Source organism: Taudactylus pleione, unplaced genomic scaffold, assembly GCF_031769625.1.
Source record: "Taudactylus pleione unplaced genomic scaffold, aTauple2 ptg000172l, whole genome shotgun sequence".
NCBI lineage: Eukaryota > Metazoa > Chordata > Amphibia > Anura > Myobatrachidae > Taudactylus > Taudactylus pleione.
This window is the reverse complement of record NW_028284574.1, coordinates 8,188,612-8,207,048: the sequence shown is the minus strand read 5'-3', so window position 1 is coordinate 8,207,048 and position 18,437 is coordinate 8,188,612. Positions and strand designations below refer to the sequence as shown.

Sequence of the window (18,437 nt, the reverse complement as noted above, 5' to 3'; positions counted from 1 at the left end):
AGCCTTATGGGAGTAACCTTGTGCCCCCAGCCGCCTCCAAAACTAACTTGTCATTAGAGAATTCCTATTCGCTTTGCCTAAAGAACCTTGTGTTCAGGCGCTAGGTGGAGCCGTGGGCGGGCCACAGGAAGAGAAGTCGGAGTAGTGGAGACTGAGGCCAGAAAGCAAGTTGGGTCCTAGTCTGCCATCGATGGCAGATAACTATTGGATCTCTGCGATCGATGGCCATACCATCAGTAGTTAACTATTGCTGATCGATGGCCATCCCTAGTGTACTGTGCACTGCAGGGCTAGAGGTTTGAGAGGAAGGTATCGTAATCACTGAGAGGGGAGGGGCTGTGTGGAGGCAGTGTGCTCTGTAGTACGGGGAACTTTTGTGGAGGAAGTGTTATCTGTGGGGGGCAGTGTGATCTGTGAGGGTGGTGCTGTGCGGAGACAGTTGATCTGTGAGGGGGGGGACTGTGGTGGCTGTGTAATCTGAGGGGGAGCTGTGTGAAGACAGTGTGATCTGTAAGGGGGGGGGACTGTGGTGGCGGTGTGATCTGTGAGGGGGAGCTGTGTGAAGACAGTGTGATCTGTAAGGGGGGGGACTGTGGTGGCGGTGTGATCTGTGAGGGGGTGCTGTGTGAAGGCAGTGTGATCTGTGAGGGCGTGCCGTGGGGAGGCGATGTGGGGAACGGTGTGATTAGTGAGGGGGTTTGTGTGGAAGCAGTGTGATCTGTGAGGGGGTTTGTGTGGAAGCACAGTGTGATCTGTGAGGGGGTTTGTGTGGAAGCAGTGTGATCTGTGAGGGAGTGCTGTGTGGAAGCAGTGTGATTAGTGAGGGGGTTTGTGTGGAAGCAGTGTGATCTGTGAGGGGGTTTGTGTGGAAGCAGTGTGATCTGTGAGGGAGTGCTGTGTGGAAGCAGTGTGATTAGTGAGGGGGTTTGTGTGGAAGCAGTGTGATCTGTGAGGGGGTGCTGTGTGGAAGCAGTGTGATCTGTGAGGGGGTGCTGTGTGGAGGTAGTGTGATCTGTGAGGGGGTGCTGTGTGGAGGTAGTGTGATCTGTGAGGGGGTGCTGTGTGGAAGCACTGTGATCTGTGAGGGGGAGCTGTGTGGAAGCACTGTGATCTGTGAGGGGGTGCCGTGTGGAGGCGATGTGATCTGTGATGGGGGAACGGTGTGACTAGTGAGGGGGTTTGTGTGGAAGCAGTGTGATCTGTGAGGGGGTTTGTGTGGAAGCAGTGTGATCTGTGAGGGGGTGCTGTGGAAGCAGTGTGATCTGTGAGGGGGTGCTGTGTGAAGACAGTGTGATCTGTAAGGGGGGGGACTGTGGTGGCGGTTTGATCTGTGAGGGGGTGCTGTGTGAAGGCTGTGAGGGCGTGCCATGGGGAGGCGATGTGGGGGAACGGTGTGATTAGTGAGGGGGTTTGTGTGGAAGCACAGTGTGATCTGTGAGGGGGTTTGTGTGGAAGCAGTGTGATCTGTGAGGGGGTGCTGTGGAAGCAGTGTGATCTGTGAGGGGGTGCTGTGTGGAAGCAGTGTGATCTGTGAGGGGGTGCTGTGTGGAAGCAGTGTGATCTGTGAGGGGGTGTACAGGCAGTGTGATCTGTGAGGGCGTGCCGTGTGGAGGCGATGTGATCTGTGATGGGGGAACGCTGTGATTAGTGAGGGGGTGCTGTGTGGAAGCAGTGTGATCTGTGAGGGGGTGCTGTGTGGAAGCAGTGTGATCTGTGAGGGGGTGCTGTGTGGAAGCAGTGTGATCTGTGAGGGGGTGCTGTGTGGAAGCAGTGTGATCTGTGAGGGGTTGCTGTGTGGAAGCAGTGTGATCTGTGAGGGGGTGCTGTGTGGAAGCAGTGTGATCTGTGAGGGGGTGCCGTGTGGAGGCGATGTGATCTGTGATGGGGGAATGGTGTGATTAGTGAGGGGGTTTGTGTGGAAGCAGTGTGATCTGTGAGGGGGTGCTGTGTGGAAGCAGTGTGATCTGTGAGAGGGTGCTGTGTGGAGGTAGTGTGATCTGTGAGGGGGTGCTGTGTGGAAGCAGTGTGATCTGTGAGGGGGTGTACAAGCAGTGTGATCTGTGAGGGCGTGCTGTGTGGAGGCGATGTGATCTTTGATGGGGGAATGGTGTGATTAGTGAGGGGGTGCTGTGGAGGCAGTGTGCTCTGTAGTACGGGGAACTTTTGTGGAGGAAGTGTTTTCTGTAAGAAGCGAGCTTGTGTGGAGGAAATGTCATCTGTGGGGGGCAGTGTGATCTGTGAGGGGGGGTGCTGTGCGGAGGCAGTTGATCTGTGGGGGGGGACTGTGGTGGTTGTGTAATCTGAGGGGGAGCTGTGTGAAGACAGTGATCTGTAAGGGGGGAGGACTGTGGTGGCGGTGTGATCTGTGAGGGGGTGCTGTGTGAAGGCAGTGTGATCTGTGAGGGCGTGCCGCGGGGAGGCGATGTGGGGAACGGTGTGATTAGTGAGGGGGTTTGTGTGGAAGCAGTGTGATCTGTGAGGGGGTTTGTGTGGAAGCACAGTGTGATCTGTGAGGGGGTTTGTGTGGAAGCAGTGTGATCTGTGAGGGGGTGCTGTGTGGAAGCAGTGTGATCTGTGAGGGGGTGCTGTGTGGAAGCAGTATGATCTGTGAGGGGGTGTACAGGCAGTGTGATCTGTGAGGGCGTGCCGTGTGGAGGCGATGTGATCTGTGATGGGGGAACGGTGTGATTAGTGAGGGGGTTTGTGTGGAAGCAGTGTGATCTGTGAGGGGGTGCTGTGTGGAGGTAGTGTGATCTGTGAGGGGGTGCTGTGTGGAAGCAGTGTGATCTGTGAGGGGGTGCTGTGTGGAAGCAGTGTGATCTGTGAGGGGGTGCCGTGTGGAGGCGATGTGATCTGTGATGGGGGAACGGTGTAATTAGTGAGGGGGTTTGTGTGGAAGCAGTGTGATCTGTGAGGGGGTGCTGTGTGGAAGCAGTGTGATCTGTGAGGGGGTGCTGTGTGGAGGTAGTGTGATCTGTGAGGGGGTGCTGTGTGGAAGCAGTGTGATCTGTGAGGGGGTGCTGTGTGGAAGCAGTGTGATCTGTGAGGGGGTGTACTGGCAGTGTGATCTGTGAGGGCGTGCTGTGTGGAGGCGATGTGATCTGTGATGGGGGAATGGTGTGATTAGTGAGGGGGTGCTGTGTGGAAGCAGTGTGATCTGTGAGGGGGTGCTGTGTGGAAGCAGTGTGATCTGTGAGGGGGTGTACAGGCAGTGTGATCTGTGAGGGCGTGCCGTGTGGAGGCGATGTGATCTGTGATGGGGGAACGCTGTGATTAGTGAGGGGGTGCTGTGTGGAAGCAGTGTGATCTGTGAGGGGGTGCTGTGTGGAAGCAGTGTGATCTGTGAGGGGGTGCTGTGTGGAAGCAGTGTGATCTGTGAGGGGGTGCTGTGTGGAAGCAGTGTGATCTGTGAGGGGTTGCTGTGTGGAAGCAGTGTGATCTGTGAGGGGGTGCTGTGTGGAAGCAGTGTGATCTGTGAGGGGGTGCCGTGTGGAGGCGATGTGATCTGTGATGGGGGAATGGTGTGATTAGTGAGGGGGTTTGTGTGGAAGCAGTGTGATCTGTGAGGGGGTGCTGTGTGGAAGCAGTGTGATCTGTGAGAGGGTGCTGTGTGGAGGTAGTGTGATCTGTGAGGGGGTGCTGTGTGGAAGCAGTGTGATCTGTGAGGGGGTGTACAAGCAGTGTGATCTGTGAGGGCGTGCTGTGTGGAGGCGATGTGATCTTTGATGGGGGAATGGTGTGATTAGTGAGGGGGTGCTGTGGAGGCAGTGTGCTCTGTAGTACGGGGAACTTTTGTGGAGGAAGTGTTTTCTGTTAGAAGGGAGCTTGTGTGGAGGAAATGTCATCTGTGGGGGGCAGTGTGATCTGTGAGGGGGGGTGCTGTGCGGAGGCAGTTGATCTGTGGGGGGGGACTGTGGTGGTTGTGTAATCTGAGGGGGAGCTGTGTGAAGACAGTGATCTGTAAGGGGGGAGGACTGTGGTGGCGGTGTGATCTGTGAGGGGGTGCTGTGTGAAGGCAGTGTGATCTGTGAGGGCGTGCCGCGGGGAGGCGATGTGGGGAATGGTGTGATTAGTGAGGGGGTTTGTGTGGAAGCAGTGTGATCTGTGAGGGGGTTTGTGTGGAAGCAGTGTGATCTGTGAGGGGGTGCTGTGTGGAAGCAGTGTGATCTGTGAGGGGGTGCTGTGTGGAAGCAGTATGATCTGTGAGGGGGTGTACAGGCAGTGTGATCTGTGAGGGCGTGCCGTGTGGAGGCGATGTGATCTGTGATGGGGGAACGGTGTGATTAGTGAGGGGGTTTGTGTGGAAGCAGTGTGATCTGTGAGGGGGTGCTGTGTGGAGGTAGTGTGATCTGTGAGGGGGTGCTGTGTGGAAGCAGTGTGATCTGTGAGGGGGTGCTGTGTGGAAGCAGTGTGATCTGTGAGGGGGTGCCGTGTGGAGGCGATGTGATCTGTGATGGGGGAACGGTGTAATTAGTGAGGGGGTTTGTGTGGAAGCAGTGTGATCTGTGAGGGGGTGCTGTGTGGAAGCAGTGTGATCTGTGAGGGGGTGCTGTGTGGAGGTAGTGTGATCTGTGAGGGGGTGCTGTGTGGAAGCAGTGTGATCTGTGAGGGGGTGCTGTGTGGAAGCAGTGTGATCTGTGAGGGGGTGTACTGGCAGTGTGATCTGTGAGGGCGTGCTGTGTGGAGGCGATGTGATCTGTGATGGGGGAATGGTGTGATTAGTGAGGGGGTGCTGTGTGGAAGCAGTGTGATCTGTGAGTTGGGGTGCTGTGTGGAGGTAGTGTGAACTGTGAGTGAGTTCTGTGTGGAAGCAGTGTGATCTGTGAGGGGGTGCTGTGTGGAAGCAGTGTGATCTGTGAGGGAGTGCTGTGTGGAAGCAGTGTGATCTGTGAAGGGGTGCTGTGTGGAAGCAGTGTGATCTGTGAGGGAGTGCTGTGTGGAAGCAGTGTGATCTGTGAGGGGGTGCTGTGTGGAAGCAGTGTGATCTTTGTGGAGGGGATGCTTTGTGGAGGCGGTGTGATCTGTGAGAGGTGGAGCGCTGTGTGGATGTGGTGTGATCTATGAGGGTGATGCTGTGGGGGCAGTTTGATCTGTGAGGGGGGTGCTGTGTGGAGGCAGTGTGATATAGGGGGGGACCTGTGTGGAGGCGGTGTTATCTGTGGGGGGTGCTGTGTGATAAGTGAGGGGGTTTGTGTGGAAGCAGTGTGACCTGTGCGGAGGTGCTGTGTGGAAGCAGTGTGATCTGTGAGGGGGTGCTGTGTGGAAGCAGTGTGATCTGTGAGGGGGTGCTGTGTGGAAGCAGTGTGATCTGCGAGGGGGTGCCGTGTGGAAGCAGTGTGATCTGTGATGGGGAAACGGTGTGATTAGTGAGGAGGTGCTGTGTGGAAGCAGTGTGATCTGTGAGTTGGGGTGCTATGTGGAGGTAGTGTGAACTGTGAGTGGGTTCTGTGTGGATCTGTGAGGGAGTGCTGTGTGGAAGCAGTGTGATCTGTGAAGGGGTGCTGTGTGGAAGCAGTGTGATCTTTGTGGAGGGGATGCTTTGTGGAGGCGGTGTGATCTGTGAGAGGTGGGGCGCTGTGTGGATGTGGTGTGATCTATGAGGATGATGCTGTGGGGGGCAGTTTGATCTGTGAGGGGGGGTGCTGTGTGGAGGCAGTGTGATATAGGGGGGGACCTGTGTGGAAGCGGTGTTATCTGTGGGGGGGGCTGTGTGATGGGGGAATGGTGTGATTAGTGGGGGGGTTTGTGTGGAATCAGTGTGATCTGTGAGGGGGTGCTGTGTGGAAGCAGTGTGATCTGTGAGGGGGTGCTGTGTGGAAGCAGTGTGATCTGTGAGGGGGTGCTGTGTGGAAGCAGTGTGATCTGTGAGGGCGTGCCGTGTGGAGGCGATGTGATCTGTGATGGGGGAACAGTGTGATTAGTGAGGGGTGCTGTGTGGAAGCAGTGTGATCTGTGAGTTGGGGTGCTGTGTGGAGGTAGTGTGAACTGTGAGTGGGTTCTGTGAGGGGGTGCTGTGTGGAAGCAGTGTAATCTGTGAGTTGGGGTGCTGTGTGGAGATAGTGTGAACTGTGAGTGGGTTCTGTGTGGATCTGTGAGGGGGTGCTGTGTGGAAGCAGTGTGATCTGTGAGGGAGTGCTGTGTGGAAGCAGTGTGATCTGTGAGAGTGCTGTGTGGAAGCAGTGTGATCTGTGAGGGAGTGCTGTGTGGAAGCAGTGTGATCTGTGAGGGAATGCTGTGTGGAAGCAGTGTGATCTGTGAGGGGGTGCTGTGTGGAAGCAGTGTGATCTGTGAGGGAGTGCTGTGTGGAAGCAGTGTGATCTGTGAGGGAGTGCTGTGTGGAAGCAGTGTGATCTGTGAGGGCGTGCCGTGTGGAGGCGATGTGATCTGTGATGGGGGAACAGTGTGATTAGTGAGGGGGTGCTGTGTGGAAGCAGTGTGATCTGTGAGTTGGGGTGCTGTGTGGAGGTAGTGTGAACTGTGAGGGGGTGCTGTGTGGAAGCAGTGTAATCTGTGAGTTGGGGTGCTGTGTGGAGATAGTGTGAACTGTGAGTGGGTGCTGTGTGGATCTGTGAGGGGGTGCTGTGTGGAAGCAGTGTGATCTGTGAGGGAGTGCTGTGTGGAAGCAGTGTGATCTGTGAGGGAGTGCTGTGTGGAAGCAGTGTGATCTGTGAGGGAATGCTGTGTGGAAGCAGTGTGATCTGTGAGGGGGTGCTGTGTGGAAGCAGTGTGATCTGTGAGGGAGTGCTGTGTGGAAGCAGTGTGATCTGTGAGGGGGTGCTGTGTGGAAGCAGTGTGATCTGTGAGGGAATGCTGTGTGGAAGCAGTGTGATCTGTGAGGGAGTGCTGTGTGGAAGCAGTGTGATCTGTGAGGGGGTGCTGTGTGGAAGCAGTGTGATCTGTGAGGGGGTGCTGTGTGGAAGCAGTGTGATCTGTGAGGGGGTGCTGTGTGGAAGCAGTGTGATCTGTGAGGGGGTGCTGTGTGGAAGCAGTGTGATCTTTGTGGAGGGGATGCTGTGTGGAGGCGGTGTGATCTGTGAGAGGTGGGGCGCTGTGTGGATGTGTGATCTATGAGGGCGATGCTGTGGGGGGCAGTTTGATCTGTGAGGGGGGTGCTGTGTGGAGGCAGTGTGATATAGGGGGGGGGACCTGTGTTGAGGCGGTGTTTTCTGTGAGGGGGGCTGTGTGTTGGGCAGTGTGATCTGTGTGGATGTGCTGTGTGGAGGCATTGTGATCTATGAGGGCGGTGCTGTGTGATCTGTGAGGGGGGGGGGGCTGTGTGTTAGGCAGTGTGATCTGTACTGGGAACCTGTGTGGAGGCAGTATTATCTATAAGGAGAGGCCTACGTGGAGGCAGTTATATTTGTAAGTGGCGGTTTGTGTGGAGGAAGTGTTATCTGTGAGTTGGGTGATGGGCAGTGTGATCTATGAGAAGGAGGCCTGTGTGTGGGGGCAGTATGTGTGTGTGAGGCTATGGAGGCAGTGAGGAGGGGCGCCAAAGGAAATTCTCGCCACTTGGTCTAGAGCCGGCCCTGGTTGTATTGTATATTGAACTAATGATAGCTGCTATATTTCTTACTCAATCCAGTTATCTTTAACTTTTAGTGCTTGCAACAGGTATCACTCTTTACAGTCTCCAGTGATTGAAAATAATGAAAAATATACCATTGTTTCTGCCCTTAAATCTGCTGCAAAACCTAAGTATACATACTACCTTTGATGTCCCAATGCTGAAGGTATAAGCTGATACAATTTGTGTTGTATTTTTTCATGAATCTGCCTTTTTTTTCAATAATTTTTTTATTTATTTCTATAATATACCAAATGAATACTCACTCAGGCTTTTTGTCACGTGATGCATTAGGCCAGGTTTTTTTCCCTAACACTTGCAGTACTGCTTGTATCGCCTTGCCCTCAAGATTTACTGCACCAATTACAGCACCAGTCTTTTTACACAAATTGTGCAAAATATACATAGTAGTGAAAGACTGCAACCTGTGCAATGCATGCCCCTTTCCAAAAGTATCATTTATGTTGCAGGACTTTGAAATGTTACTGAAACTCCTGTATTTTTCTGTTCAATCACCCAATTTGACCATTATCAACCATGATAATAGTCATCTTGTGCGAGTGCCTGTCCTAGGGAAGGGGCTGTAGGTGCACGTGCACCGGGTGCGCCGCTGCACCCGCCACCAGTGTCCTCCAGCCGAGCGCCACGCCGGACGCCCGCTGAAATTTCACTACCAGCGGGCGCCCGGCTCCTTCCCTGCAGTGCCGTGTTAGCCGGAGGCTGGAGTTTTCTTCTGAACTCCAGCTTTCCCCACAAGCACTATGGGAGAGACGTCATGACATCTCTCCCATAGTTCCGAGGAGCAGCCAGGTGGACCGGACGACAGCGGACGTCGGAGCGGGGTTTAAGGTAAGTAATGTTTTTTTTTCTGTAAGCGGCACTACTATGGGGGCATTCCATATGGGCACTACTTCAGGGGTATTGCAATGGGGGCATTACTATATGGGCACTACAGGGGCATTACCTCCGGAGGCATTACTATAGAGACTGCTGAAGGGGGCATTACTATAGGGGCACTGCTGCAGGGGGAATTACCAGGGGGGCACCATATTACTGTCTTGCCCCAGGTGACAAAAATCCTAGTTTCGGCCTTGAAGTATCCCATGTATCATTATTAGCTTTTATTTGTAGGACATCACAATGTGCCTGCAGCATTATACATTGATAAGCAAAAATAATACATAAATACATAGGAGAACTATAATACCATGCAAAAAGACAGTAGATAGCACTAATATATAGGAAATTAGAATATTAATAAAATATGATCCACTAACCGGCCGGTATGACCACAAACCTATTCATAAATACATCATAAAATGGCTTTTTGCATTGTTTTGCTTTTATAGGTTTGAGCATTAACCTATGTTTTGATAGCTGCTGGCTATAGAGAAACATTTGTGTATTATTATTATTTTTATATATATATATATATATAATGTCTAGGGTGGCACTCCCATAAATAAAATAGTAATGTAGCAGGTGCCCTCCAGAAAAGGTCAGCCACAGGTGACCTCTCATATATTCATCAAACCTCCTGTGTTGTCATTTTTGGAGGACAGAGTGCCTCCTGTGTGGACATATATATATATATATTATATACACTTTTTTACTAATTGATTTAAGTAGGAGAGCGCCTACTCTTCTCAAACTATAATACCAGATTACAACCAATAGCAGGGTTAGGGTAAGTAGAAGATAGAGTGACTTACTATGGCAATAGTAGCAGCAATGATTGGTGGGGCGGAGGGGAGGGGGAAAGGACATAAAACAGCATTTTAGTAGCCTAAACCCACTTAGTGGATGAACAGAAAGGATAAGTGTTGCCAGTGGAGAGACACGAACAGGGTGCACTGGTGTCAGGGGTAGTGACAAGAGAACAAGGGAAGAGAGCTCACAGTCTCCTAGGGAGGGGCGTATAAAGGATGGTGAACTGGGAGAGTCTGTAAGTGGTTGGTCAAATGAGTTGAGTGGTGAGTTTTGAGATCTGATAGACTTAAGCCGCATACACAGTTCACGATAAGTTGGACGATATGAACGATAACGTTATCGTTCATCGCGTCCATTACCGTCCAGTGTGTATGCAAGACACCGTTAATGATGTGCGCTTCCATGGATTGTTAATGATGTCTTTCTTCCCCCGTACTTGCAGGGCAACCTGACGATAACATCAGGTTCTGCAAGTACAGGGATGAGGGAGGTGCCATCACTGATCAATATTGTTAACGATATCGTTCAGTGTGAATGCTCAATGTCGTTAACAACATTGAGCCCGGCAGTGCAGGGGAAACACATAACGATATCGCTCATGGAGCATATTGTTAAGTGGGTATGCGGCTTTACAGTGTATATGAATAAATGAGAGTTTGAAGGTGTGGAGACTGTAAGAAAGTCTGATAGCAAAAGTGAAGCAGTTCCAGAGTAGGGGAGGCAGTTCAAGAGAAATTTTGGATATGGGAGTGAGAAGAGGTGATAAGAGTAGTGGTGAGGCAGAAAGGGTGGGATGGAGTGTGGGCTAAAACTACAGTAGGTTGGAGATGTATGAGAGAGAGGGGAAATTGAAGGACTTCATATGAGGGTGAAGAGTTTAAACTGTATTCTTGGTGAAGCAATTTCCATAGGCATCGGAAGATGCAGAGTGGCAAAAGAGGTAAAGGAGATGGGTGGCAGCATTAAGGATAGACAAATGGGGAGAGGAGGAAGTTGCACTAGTCCAAGTGGGAGGAAAATGTTGATGTCCAGGTAGTGAACTCAGAGGCATTACCGGGTCTGGTGACACCCAGTGCATACTCCATCTACTGTGCGTGCCCGACAAGGGGCGTGGTTTAACATAAAGGGTGTGGCCTCACAGGAAATCACTCCGGGGGTGTGCCCAGCATCCCCCGGAGGCTAGTGCCTGCACTGTCGGCTCCTATGTGACGGGCCGGGTGCTGCAGGAGAATTTCACACTGCAGCACCCGGCTCCTGTCACTGAGGAAGAGCAGGCATTTTGATGTTACCCCCTCTAAGGGTGACACCCAGATGCAGCACGTACCCCCATAGCGATGCCACTGAGTGAGCTTGAGGGACAAAGAAGGTGGTGTTTTCAACAGATAGAGGAGAGAAGAGGGGTCCTGGCGATACAATGAATTTGGTTTCAGACATATTAAGTTTGTGACATGTAGGATAAGATGACAGAAAGAGACACCAGGGAGAAAGGTAGATTTGAGTATCATCAGCCTATAGGTGATATTGGAGGCCTAAGAAGCTAATAAGATACCCCACAACTTCTCCACAGTGCAAACTTTAAATGCAAATTGCATCCCATTAAAAGTATATGACTGTTACAAAATACAGGTTGAGTCCCATATCCAAAATGATTGGGACCAGGGGTATTTTGGATTTCGGAATATTCTGTATTATGGAATATTTGCATACCATAATGAGAGATCTTGGGAATAGGACCCAAATCTAACCACAGAATGCATTTGTTTTATATACACCTTTATACATACAGCCTGCGGGTAATTTTATACAATATTTTAATCATTTTGTGGTTCAAACAAAGTTTGTGTACATACATGAAATTCATTTGTTTCATATACACACAGCCTGAAGGTAATTTTATTTAATATTTTTTAATTTTGTGCTTTAAACAAAGTTTGTGTACATTGAACCATCAAAAAGCAAAGGTGTCACTATCAGTCATGCTAAAACAAAATTCTGTATTTTGGAATATTTGGATATGGGAGACTCCACCTGTAGAGCCATCCTTAGCTCGTGTAGAACTAAAGCCCTTTACAAAGTGAAAATGGTCATAGAATGCTACGTAGTGCAAGGAACTGCCCCATAAATATGTACTCTCCAACCTTTATCTCATTTTCCCTACTGTGCAAAATCTAATTGTGTTTGCAATGCCCTAAACCTCTTGCCATCACTTGGCCCATGCAAACCACACTGTGTATGTAACCCTATGTGCCTTGGCAAAAATATTAGCTTATGCGACTATTGGTGCATGGCATGACCAAATCAGATTTTAAGTTGCACCTCTGCCCTTTTGCAATTCGTAAAAAACTCTACTACACATATAAATAACTCCTCCATTCATGAAGGTGTTAAAAATGTTTAGTATGTTCTATACACATTTAACTATTCATGCACTATTCGCTCGTTCAAGTAGCTCAGATCTGGTCATTTAGTTTAAAACAAAAATAACAATGAAACAAAAGAAAGGACTCCCTGCATTTATGCAGCACACTTGTTCCCATTGCAGCTAGCTGAAGACAATTTTTAAATCCACTCCACTATCACTGGTTTGGTATACATTCTTACATATGCAGGTATGGATAGGATGTTCATTGTAATGACTGTCCCATATACACCTACACTCAGTTGCTACATCATGAACATGTGCCGTTCTAAATTGCATTGTGTGTGAGTATATAGATTCTGTCTTTAGTGGAGTTTGTTTTATGAATTTATAAACCAAAAGCAACTTTACTTCCTTATTGAAGAAATGTTATGCTGAAGGTAAGTAGGTCATGAACAACAGTATCTCATGGACAGACTTTAAGAGAATGTAAGTACAGTAGTTTAGGACCAATTCATACATACCGCTAGCTCCAGAGCCTCATTAAGCAAGCCATTCCTTTTGCTGTGCAGGTAGGCCGTTGAACTTCCCGTCTTGGCTACCTTTATTCTTGCAAGTCTAGCTTTCTGTGTGACCAAAAAAAGGAAAACAGAAGAAGTGATCAGCAACATCAGAGCAAATATTTTTGCCTGCAAGACGCTGTACTGAGTCATAAAAGTATCACATTTCTTTTCGCAATCAAATATTGGAGTCACTATAAAATTACCTCCATCATTGAGCAGTGCTGCTATACCATCATTTAAAAAGAAATAAATAAAAAAAAACTCACTTCTGTCTTATTTTTAAAAGCATCATTTGTTAGTAGATAAAGTCTGCTGCAACCTTCATTGCGGTTGCCAGGAAGTGATTTATTAAATGCGAGATGTGAGCTACACTTTCACATTTTTTTTTCCCTGTAGAATGGTCTCACTATTTTATTTATATAGCGCCTATATAGTGTGGGGCAATGTACAGTTTTTTAGTCATTCACATCAGTCTCTGCCCCTTCTACAATCTATGGGGTGATTCAGCTTAGTTGAACAGCGGCAGCTTTACAATTCCGTCCTTGCTAATATACAAATGCAGCAGGAGGTGTATGACACCCTTGCTGCATTTGTGATCCCAGCGCTGCGACCGAAGTTGCAGGCTGGGATCACCACCGCGACCATCAGTTGCAATGGCGGACGGTGCCGGGTCGCCGGCCATTTGAGTAAGTCTCAGCTTACTCAGGGTAGCCGGCTTGCGATGCCAGGGTCCTGCACATGCCCAGATTCCTGATAATCGGAAATCTGCGTTCAACATTGCATATATGTGCAATGCTGAATCAGCCCCTATGTTCTAAAAATTAACATATGCTCGTACAGATGGAGAACATACAAATTCCACGCCGATCTTTTTATGTCACTGGTGGTGCTGGAAATAAGGCTTCATCCTATACAATGGGATGCCTTTTGCAGCTTCCAAGTACAGCATAGTGCATTTATCTCTGCATTCCTGCCACTGATTTAAACATTTTGCAATGCTCTCAATGTGCCCTCACCATCCTGATCTATTTTAACAAACAAACAGAGGACCAATTGAACAGTACTGTACAGTGGGCCTGATTCAGAGACGCTCGTAAGCGGCCGCTCGTTCGCTCCGAGTGATGTTCGCACAACTGCGTACGGCTCGTAATACGCATGCGCGAACCAGTCTGCGGTCGAAATTCATGTGCTCGCAAAATAGCGAATGCCTGCTAAATTGAGTGACAGAATGAGGCGTTTGTGGGTGGTAACAGGGGAAGGTGCTTGAAAACGGGGAGTGGAGATCCGAACGCAGGCGTGCCAAACGGTCAAAACGGGCGTTTTAAGGGTGTGCATAATTAACAAAGCAGCGTAATCGACCACGTCACTTGGTTGTTTCTTAGCCTGAACTGCTCGCATGATTGCAGTAGCAAAATCCAACCACAAGCACTGCGAGCAGTTCATTTGCCTTTCGATGTACTCGATTAATCAAATAAATAGCGGAGATGACGTAGGATGCGAGCGGCCAGGGGGAGTTTTTAAAAAAAAAAAGACCGCATGTTTTGTTCGCTCGTTCAGACACAGAGGCATCAACAGACCACAAAGAGCGAACGGTCAATTTAAATAGCCAGCCCCTTTTTCTGGACGAGCGAGCGCAAATAGCGTCCGGCTCTAAATCAGGCCCAGTGCTCCCCCCCACCCACATATGGGCACTTTGGGGTGGGTGTATGAAGCAGTGAAAAGAGTGGAGAAGTGTGCCAGTGGAGAAGTTGCCCATGGCAACCAATCAGCTTTGAGATTGCATTTACAAGTACATTCTATAAAATAATATGTAGGAGTTGATTGGTTGCCGTGGGCAGGCCCGTCAAGAGCCGCGCTGGGCCCCGGTAAAAAGGGGGCATGGCCACACCCCCTTTTGTAAAAAAAAAAAAAAACAGTTTTGCAGAGCGGCGCTGGCGAAGGGAGTGCAGTGAGCCCCCTCAGCCCAGCGCATAACCAGTCGCTCCCCACACAGGCATAGGAGACTGCAGTGGCTACTTAGCAGCCATGAGCAGTCTTCCAGTGCAGCCCAGCACACAGCAGTGTATGCTGGGCTGCTGTGATGTAAGTGGGGGGGGGGGGGTGCCAGACCCGGGCCCCTCCAGAAAGTCTGGGCCCGGGTAATTTGTACCCACTCCCCCTTCTTGGCGACCCTGGCCATGGGCAACTTCTCCACTCTTTTCACTGCTTCATATATCTACCCCTTTATTTGTAAGATGTTTTGGGGGGTGCAGTTTTCTATCTTTAGAGGTGCACTTTAATGAGTCAAAATATAGTAACAAGACTGCAGAAAGTGACAATTATACATGTATATACAGAGGAATCGTAATGCTGTAAAAACCCAATAGAGAACAAAAGAGACAGTTAGAAGCCAACCTTCGTCATTGATTAAAAGAATTAGAATGCTTCTGTATTAGACAATTGGCTGGTGTGATAATCCTTTTCTGCACTTAGGATTCCACACCCCCATCCTGTATCTGATAGAGGGAATCAGGCAATCACAAGCATCAAACAGGCCAGCTTCCTTTCAACACTAATCATTTCTGTTTCAGATAGTGGCCGAGTACTTGTAATTTGCCTAATCAAAAGCTCCAAGTCCTCTCTCTTGTAGTTTTGTTTAAGTGAGCCCAGATTCTTTGCTATTCTATTCAATCACAAAAGGTAAATATATGAAAATAGAGTCTGTCATAATTATATTTGGACACATTTTAGAATGTAATCTTTCTGAGAGCTCATCCAGAACTGTGTTCCTATCCCTCTAATTATTATTAGTTAATTACATTTGGTTTTTAAAAGGAAGCAAAGTGTTGCAATTGTAGAGGTAAATATCGCTACTGTCACCGTTCCAAATTAGGGAATAATGAGTACTATATTTATTCTGCGCTCCTATCTGGTAAATTTTAAAATTTAATTTAAGACTGAATAAGTTGCCGATAATATAAACTGATAAAATCTGATGTTTTAAAACGGCAATCCAAATACAATGCTGCTGTACAGAAACGGCTGACAACTCATAGAGATGAAAATTGTATTACATCTTGCAGGATGGTAGACGATTACTTAAATAGTTGGTAAATATATATTTACCCCTCAATCCATGTTATTTTTGGTCTGGCCTGTTTGAGGCTTGTCATGCCAACAGTACTTTAAATCAACTTTTGTCCTACCTCTCACCAGGCGTTGGGTATGGGATCCCAATGGTCACAATGCCGACGGTCAGAATACAGACCGTAGCATCCCGAGGGTCAAAATCCCGTTAAGTTTTGGTAAGTATTCTAACCCAACCCTCCCGCAGCCTAACCCTGTCATCTCCAGCAGCCTAGCCCTAACATTCCCCCCAGTGCCTAACGCTGAACCTAACCTTAATACCGTCGGGATTGTGACTGTTTGCATTCTGACTGACGGGAGCCTGACTACATCCCCTCACAAGTTCTTCTGACAAATAAAAGCAGTTAAAACTTTGTAAAGTCAGTGGGACATTAAAAGGTGGTTCCAATGAGTGTTATCATACAAAAGACAGGGTTTTTGGGGGGTTAACTTATCTGCATGCACGGGGAACAAGTGCCCTGGCACTGTGTTCAGCAATATGCAATGCCAAATGGAACCATTAGTGAAATAGCTACTCCAGCCTGGAAGTTATCTACAGCGTAAGGATGGAGGGATGTATTAACAAGTACAAGAGATACATTTAATAAGTGTCACTTTTAAAAGCCACTGTTCTTCAGTGGATTGGGTCGCTTACTTTAAAAAGGTAATAAATAAATACAAAATATTGTATTTACTATTATTACTCATTTAGTATTATTATTAGCTTGGGTAAATGTACCTCCAAGAGTATAAGTTACTTGCTGAGCATAATCACAATTTGAAAATAAATTAAAACTATTTCAGATGCAGTGATGTTCCTGCCATTTGTCGGCAGAGCAGGAAAGCAAATCAGTTACTGTATGTAAATAGTGGACAGACATGGCAGAAGCTGTCTATAAGCTGCCCATCCACTACAAGATGCGGGGACGACGGCATGATTACGCCATCATAATCATGCCGTCGTCCCCCTAGGGGTGAAGGGCATACACTGAACGTTCAGATGTTCAGTGTATGCAGATCAATCATCCCCAAACATGGCAACCTGACGGCGGTCAGATGTCAAAAACAACCAGTGGGCACGCGCATCGCAGGTCGTTTTTAACATTTTACTGCCCGATTTGCAAGTGATTTCACGATAACGACGTCGTGGATGGGCAGCATAAGATTTCTACAATGACTTTTAGATTAACTAATTTGGGCAGATACCTCATTGCCTTCTGTGTCATGCAATTGTATTGCATTTGCTTAGACTATGCTCCCCTCAATGTACAGCACTGTGTGTAATATATTGGCTCTATCTGCAGAATTAATAATGTAGGACATCATTTCTGTAATATCTACATGTTGTTCCAAGCCTAGAACCTACTTTTGTTTTCGGTAATAAGCTACACCGATCAGCCATACAGTAACATTAAAACCACCTGCCTAATATTGTGTAGGTCTCCCTCATGCCACCAAAGCAGCTCTGACTTGTTGAGGCATGGGCTCCACAAGACCTCTGTAGTTGTCCTGGCACCATCATGTTGGCAGCAGATCCTTTAAGTCCTGTAAGTTGTGAGGTGTGGCCTCCATGGCTCGGACTTCTAATTTACAGCACATCCTACAGATGAACTCTCTGTTATTTTCTTCAAACCATTCTTGAACAATTTTGGCAGTGTAGCAGTGTGCATTATCTTGCTGTAACAGGACATCGCAGTCAGGGAATACCATTGGCATGAAGGGGTGTACTTGGTCTGCAAAAATGTTTAAGTATGTGCTACATAAAGTAATATCCACATGAATGCCAGAAGCCAAAGTTTCTCAGCAGACCATTGCCCAGAACATCACACTGCCTCTGTTGGCTACTCTTCTTTCCATAGTGATCCTGGTGCCATCTCTGCCCCATGTATATGATGCACCAGCACCTGGTTGTCCACATGATGTAAAAGAAAACGTAATTCATTAGGCTGCTCCATGGTCCAGTTCTCATTCCCACCTGCCCACTGTAAGTGCTTTCAATGGTGGATGGGTCATTTTGGGAGCCGGTCTGTGGTGCCCTTTGCCGACACTTTTCTATCATAGCCAGTAGTAACTTTTTTTCAGCTATTAATGCTACAGTTCAGATGTGTCCTTATACATCTAGCCTCAATAGGCTATGTGGCGCAAGACACATGGTGGGAGTGAGCCGCTAGGTCTTGTGCAACTCGGTTAGTGCTGAGCGTATTTTTTGCGTGAAAATACATCTGATTTGCAATGTGATGTGACTAGGATACACCTCTGCTGAATAATTTGATATGTGACACTTGTATATCTGTATGCGACTGAGTCTGTATACGAAGCAAATTGGGACTTGGCATGGAAAAAGACACGGCCGCTGAATCGTAGCACTGCGTACACAGATTCAGACTCAGTCGCACACAGATATACATGTGTCACCTTTTAAATTAATCAGCACAGTCTCCTGGTGCATCCTAGTTGCATCGCATTTCTGGGCAAAAACACAAAAGACGCCAAGCGCTAGCAGAGTAGCATGAAACCTGTGTGCGCTAAGAGGGGCCGTTTGGTGTGACTGCAGCAAGAATGTATGAGGACACATCTGTAGCTCTTCTGTGGGATTGGACCAAATGGCCTAGCCTTTGTTCTCCACGCACATCAATGGTCCCTGATTGCTCATGACCCTATTGCCGGTTCACCAGCTATTATTCCTTGGACCACTTTTGGTAGGTACTAACCACTGCATATCAGGAACACCTTACAAGACTTGCCATTTTGGATATGCTCTGACCCAGTCTTCTAGTCATCACATTTTGGCCCTTGTCAAAGTCACTCAGATCTTTACACTTACCCATTTTTCCTGCTTCCAACACATTAACTTCAAGAAGTGACTGTTCTCTTGCTGCCTAATATGTTATTCACTTCAGCTGTCAGTGGTTTTAATGTTATGTCTGATAAGTGTATATGCTAATGGTTTCCACCATAATCTAACTTCATTCCCCACCACTCCATATCAGCGGTATTCAACTGTTGCCATTTCCATATGGAACCAAGGGAAGAGCAAAGGGAGAGATCCTAAGCATTGGTCAAATCATTAGTAGGTATGGGGGTGACAAGTGTGGGGGTGCGCCCATGAGCGTTATATAATAGAAATGAAACC

The 18,437-nt window shown here is 48.3% G+C and overlaps 1 protein-coding gene across 2 annotated transcripts in view; it reads right to left on the bottom strand.

Annotated features, from left to right (window-relative positions):
- The window catches only part of KCND3 (potassium voltage-gated channel subfamily D member 3), a 489,764-nt gene that overhangs the window by 18,055 nt on the left and 453,272 nt on the right, over window positions 1–18,437 (bottom strand). For both annotated transcript variants that reach the window (XM_088475420.1, XM_088475421.1), the window contains exon 5: window positions 12,161–12,262. In XM_088475420.1, the coding sequence (XP_088331546.1) occupies window positions 12,161–12,262 (102 nt within the window). The remainder of the gene's footprint in view (window positions 1–12,160; window positions 12,263–18,437) is intronic.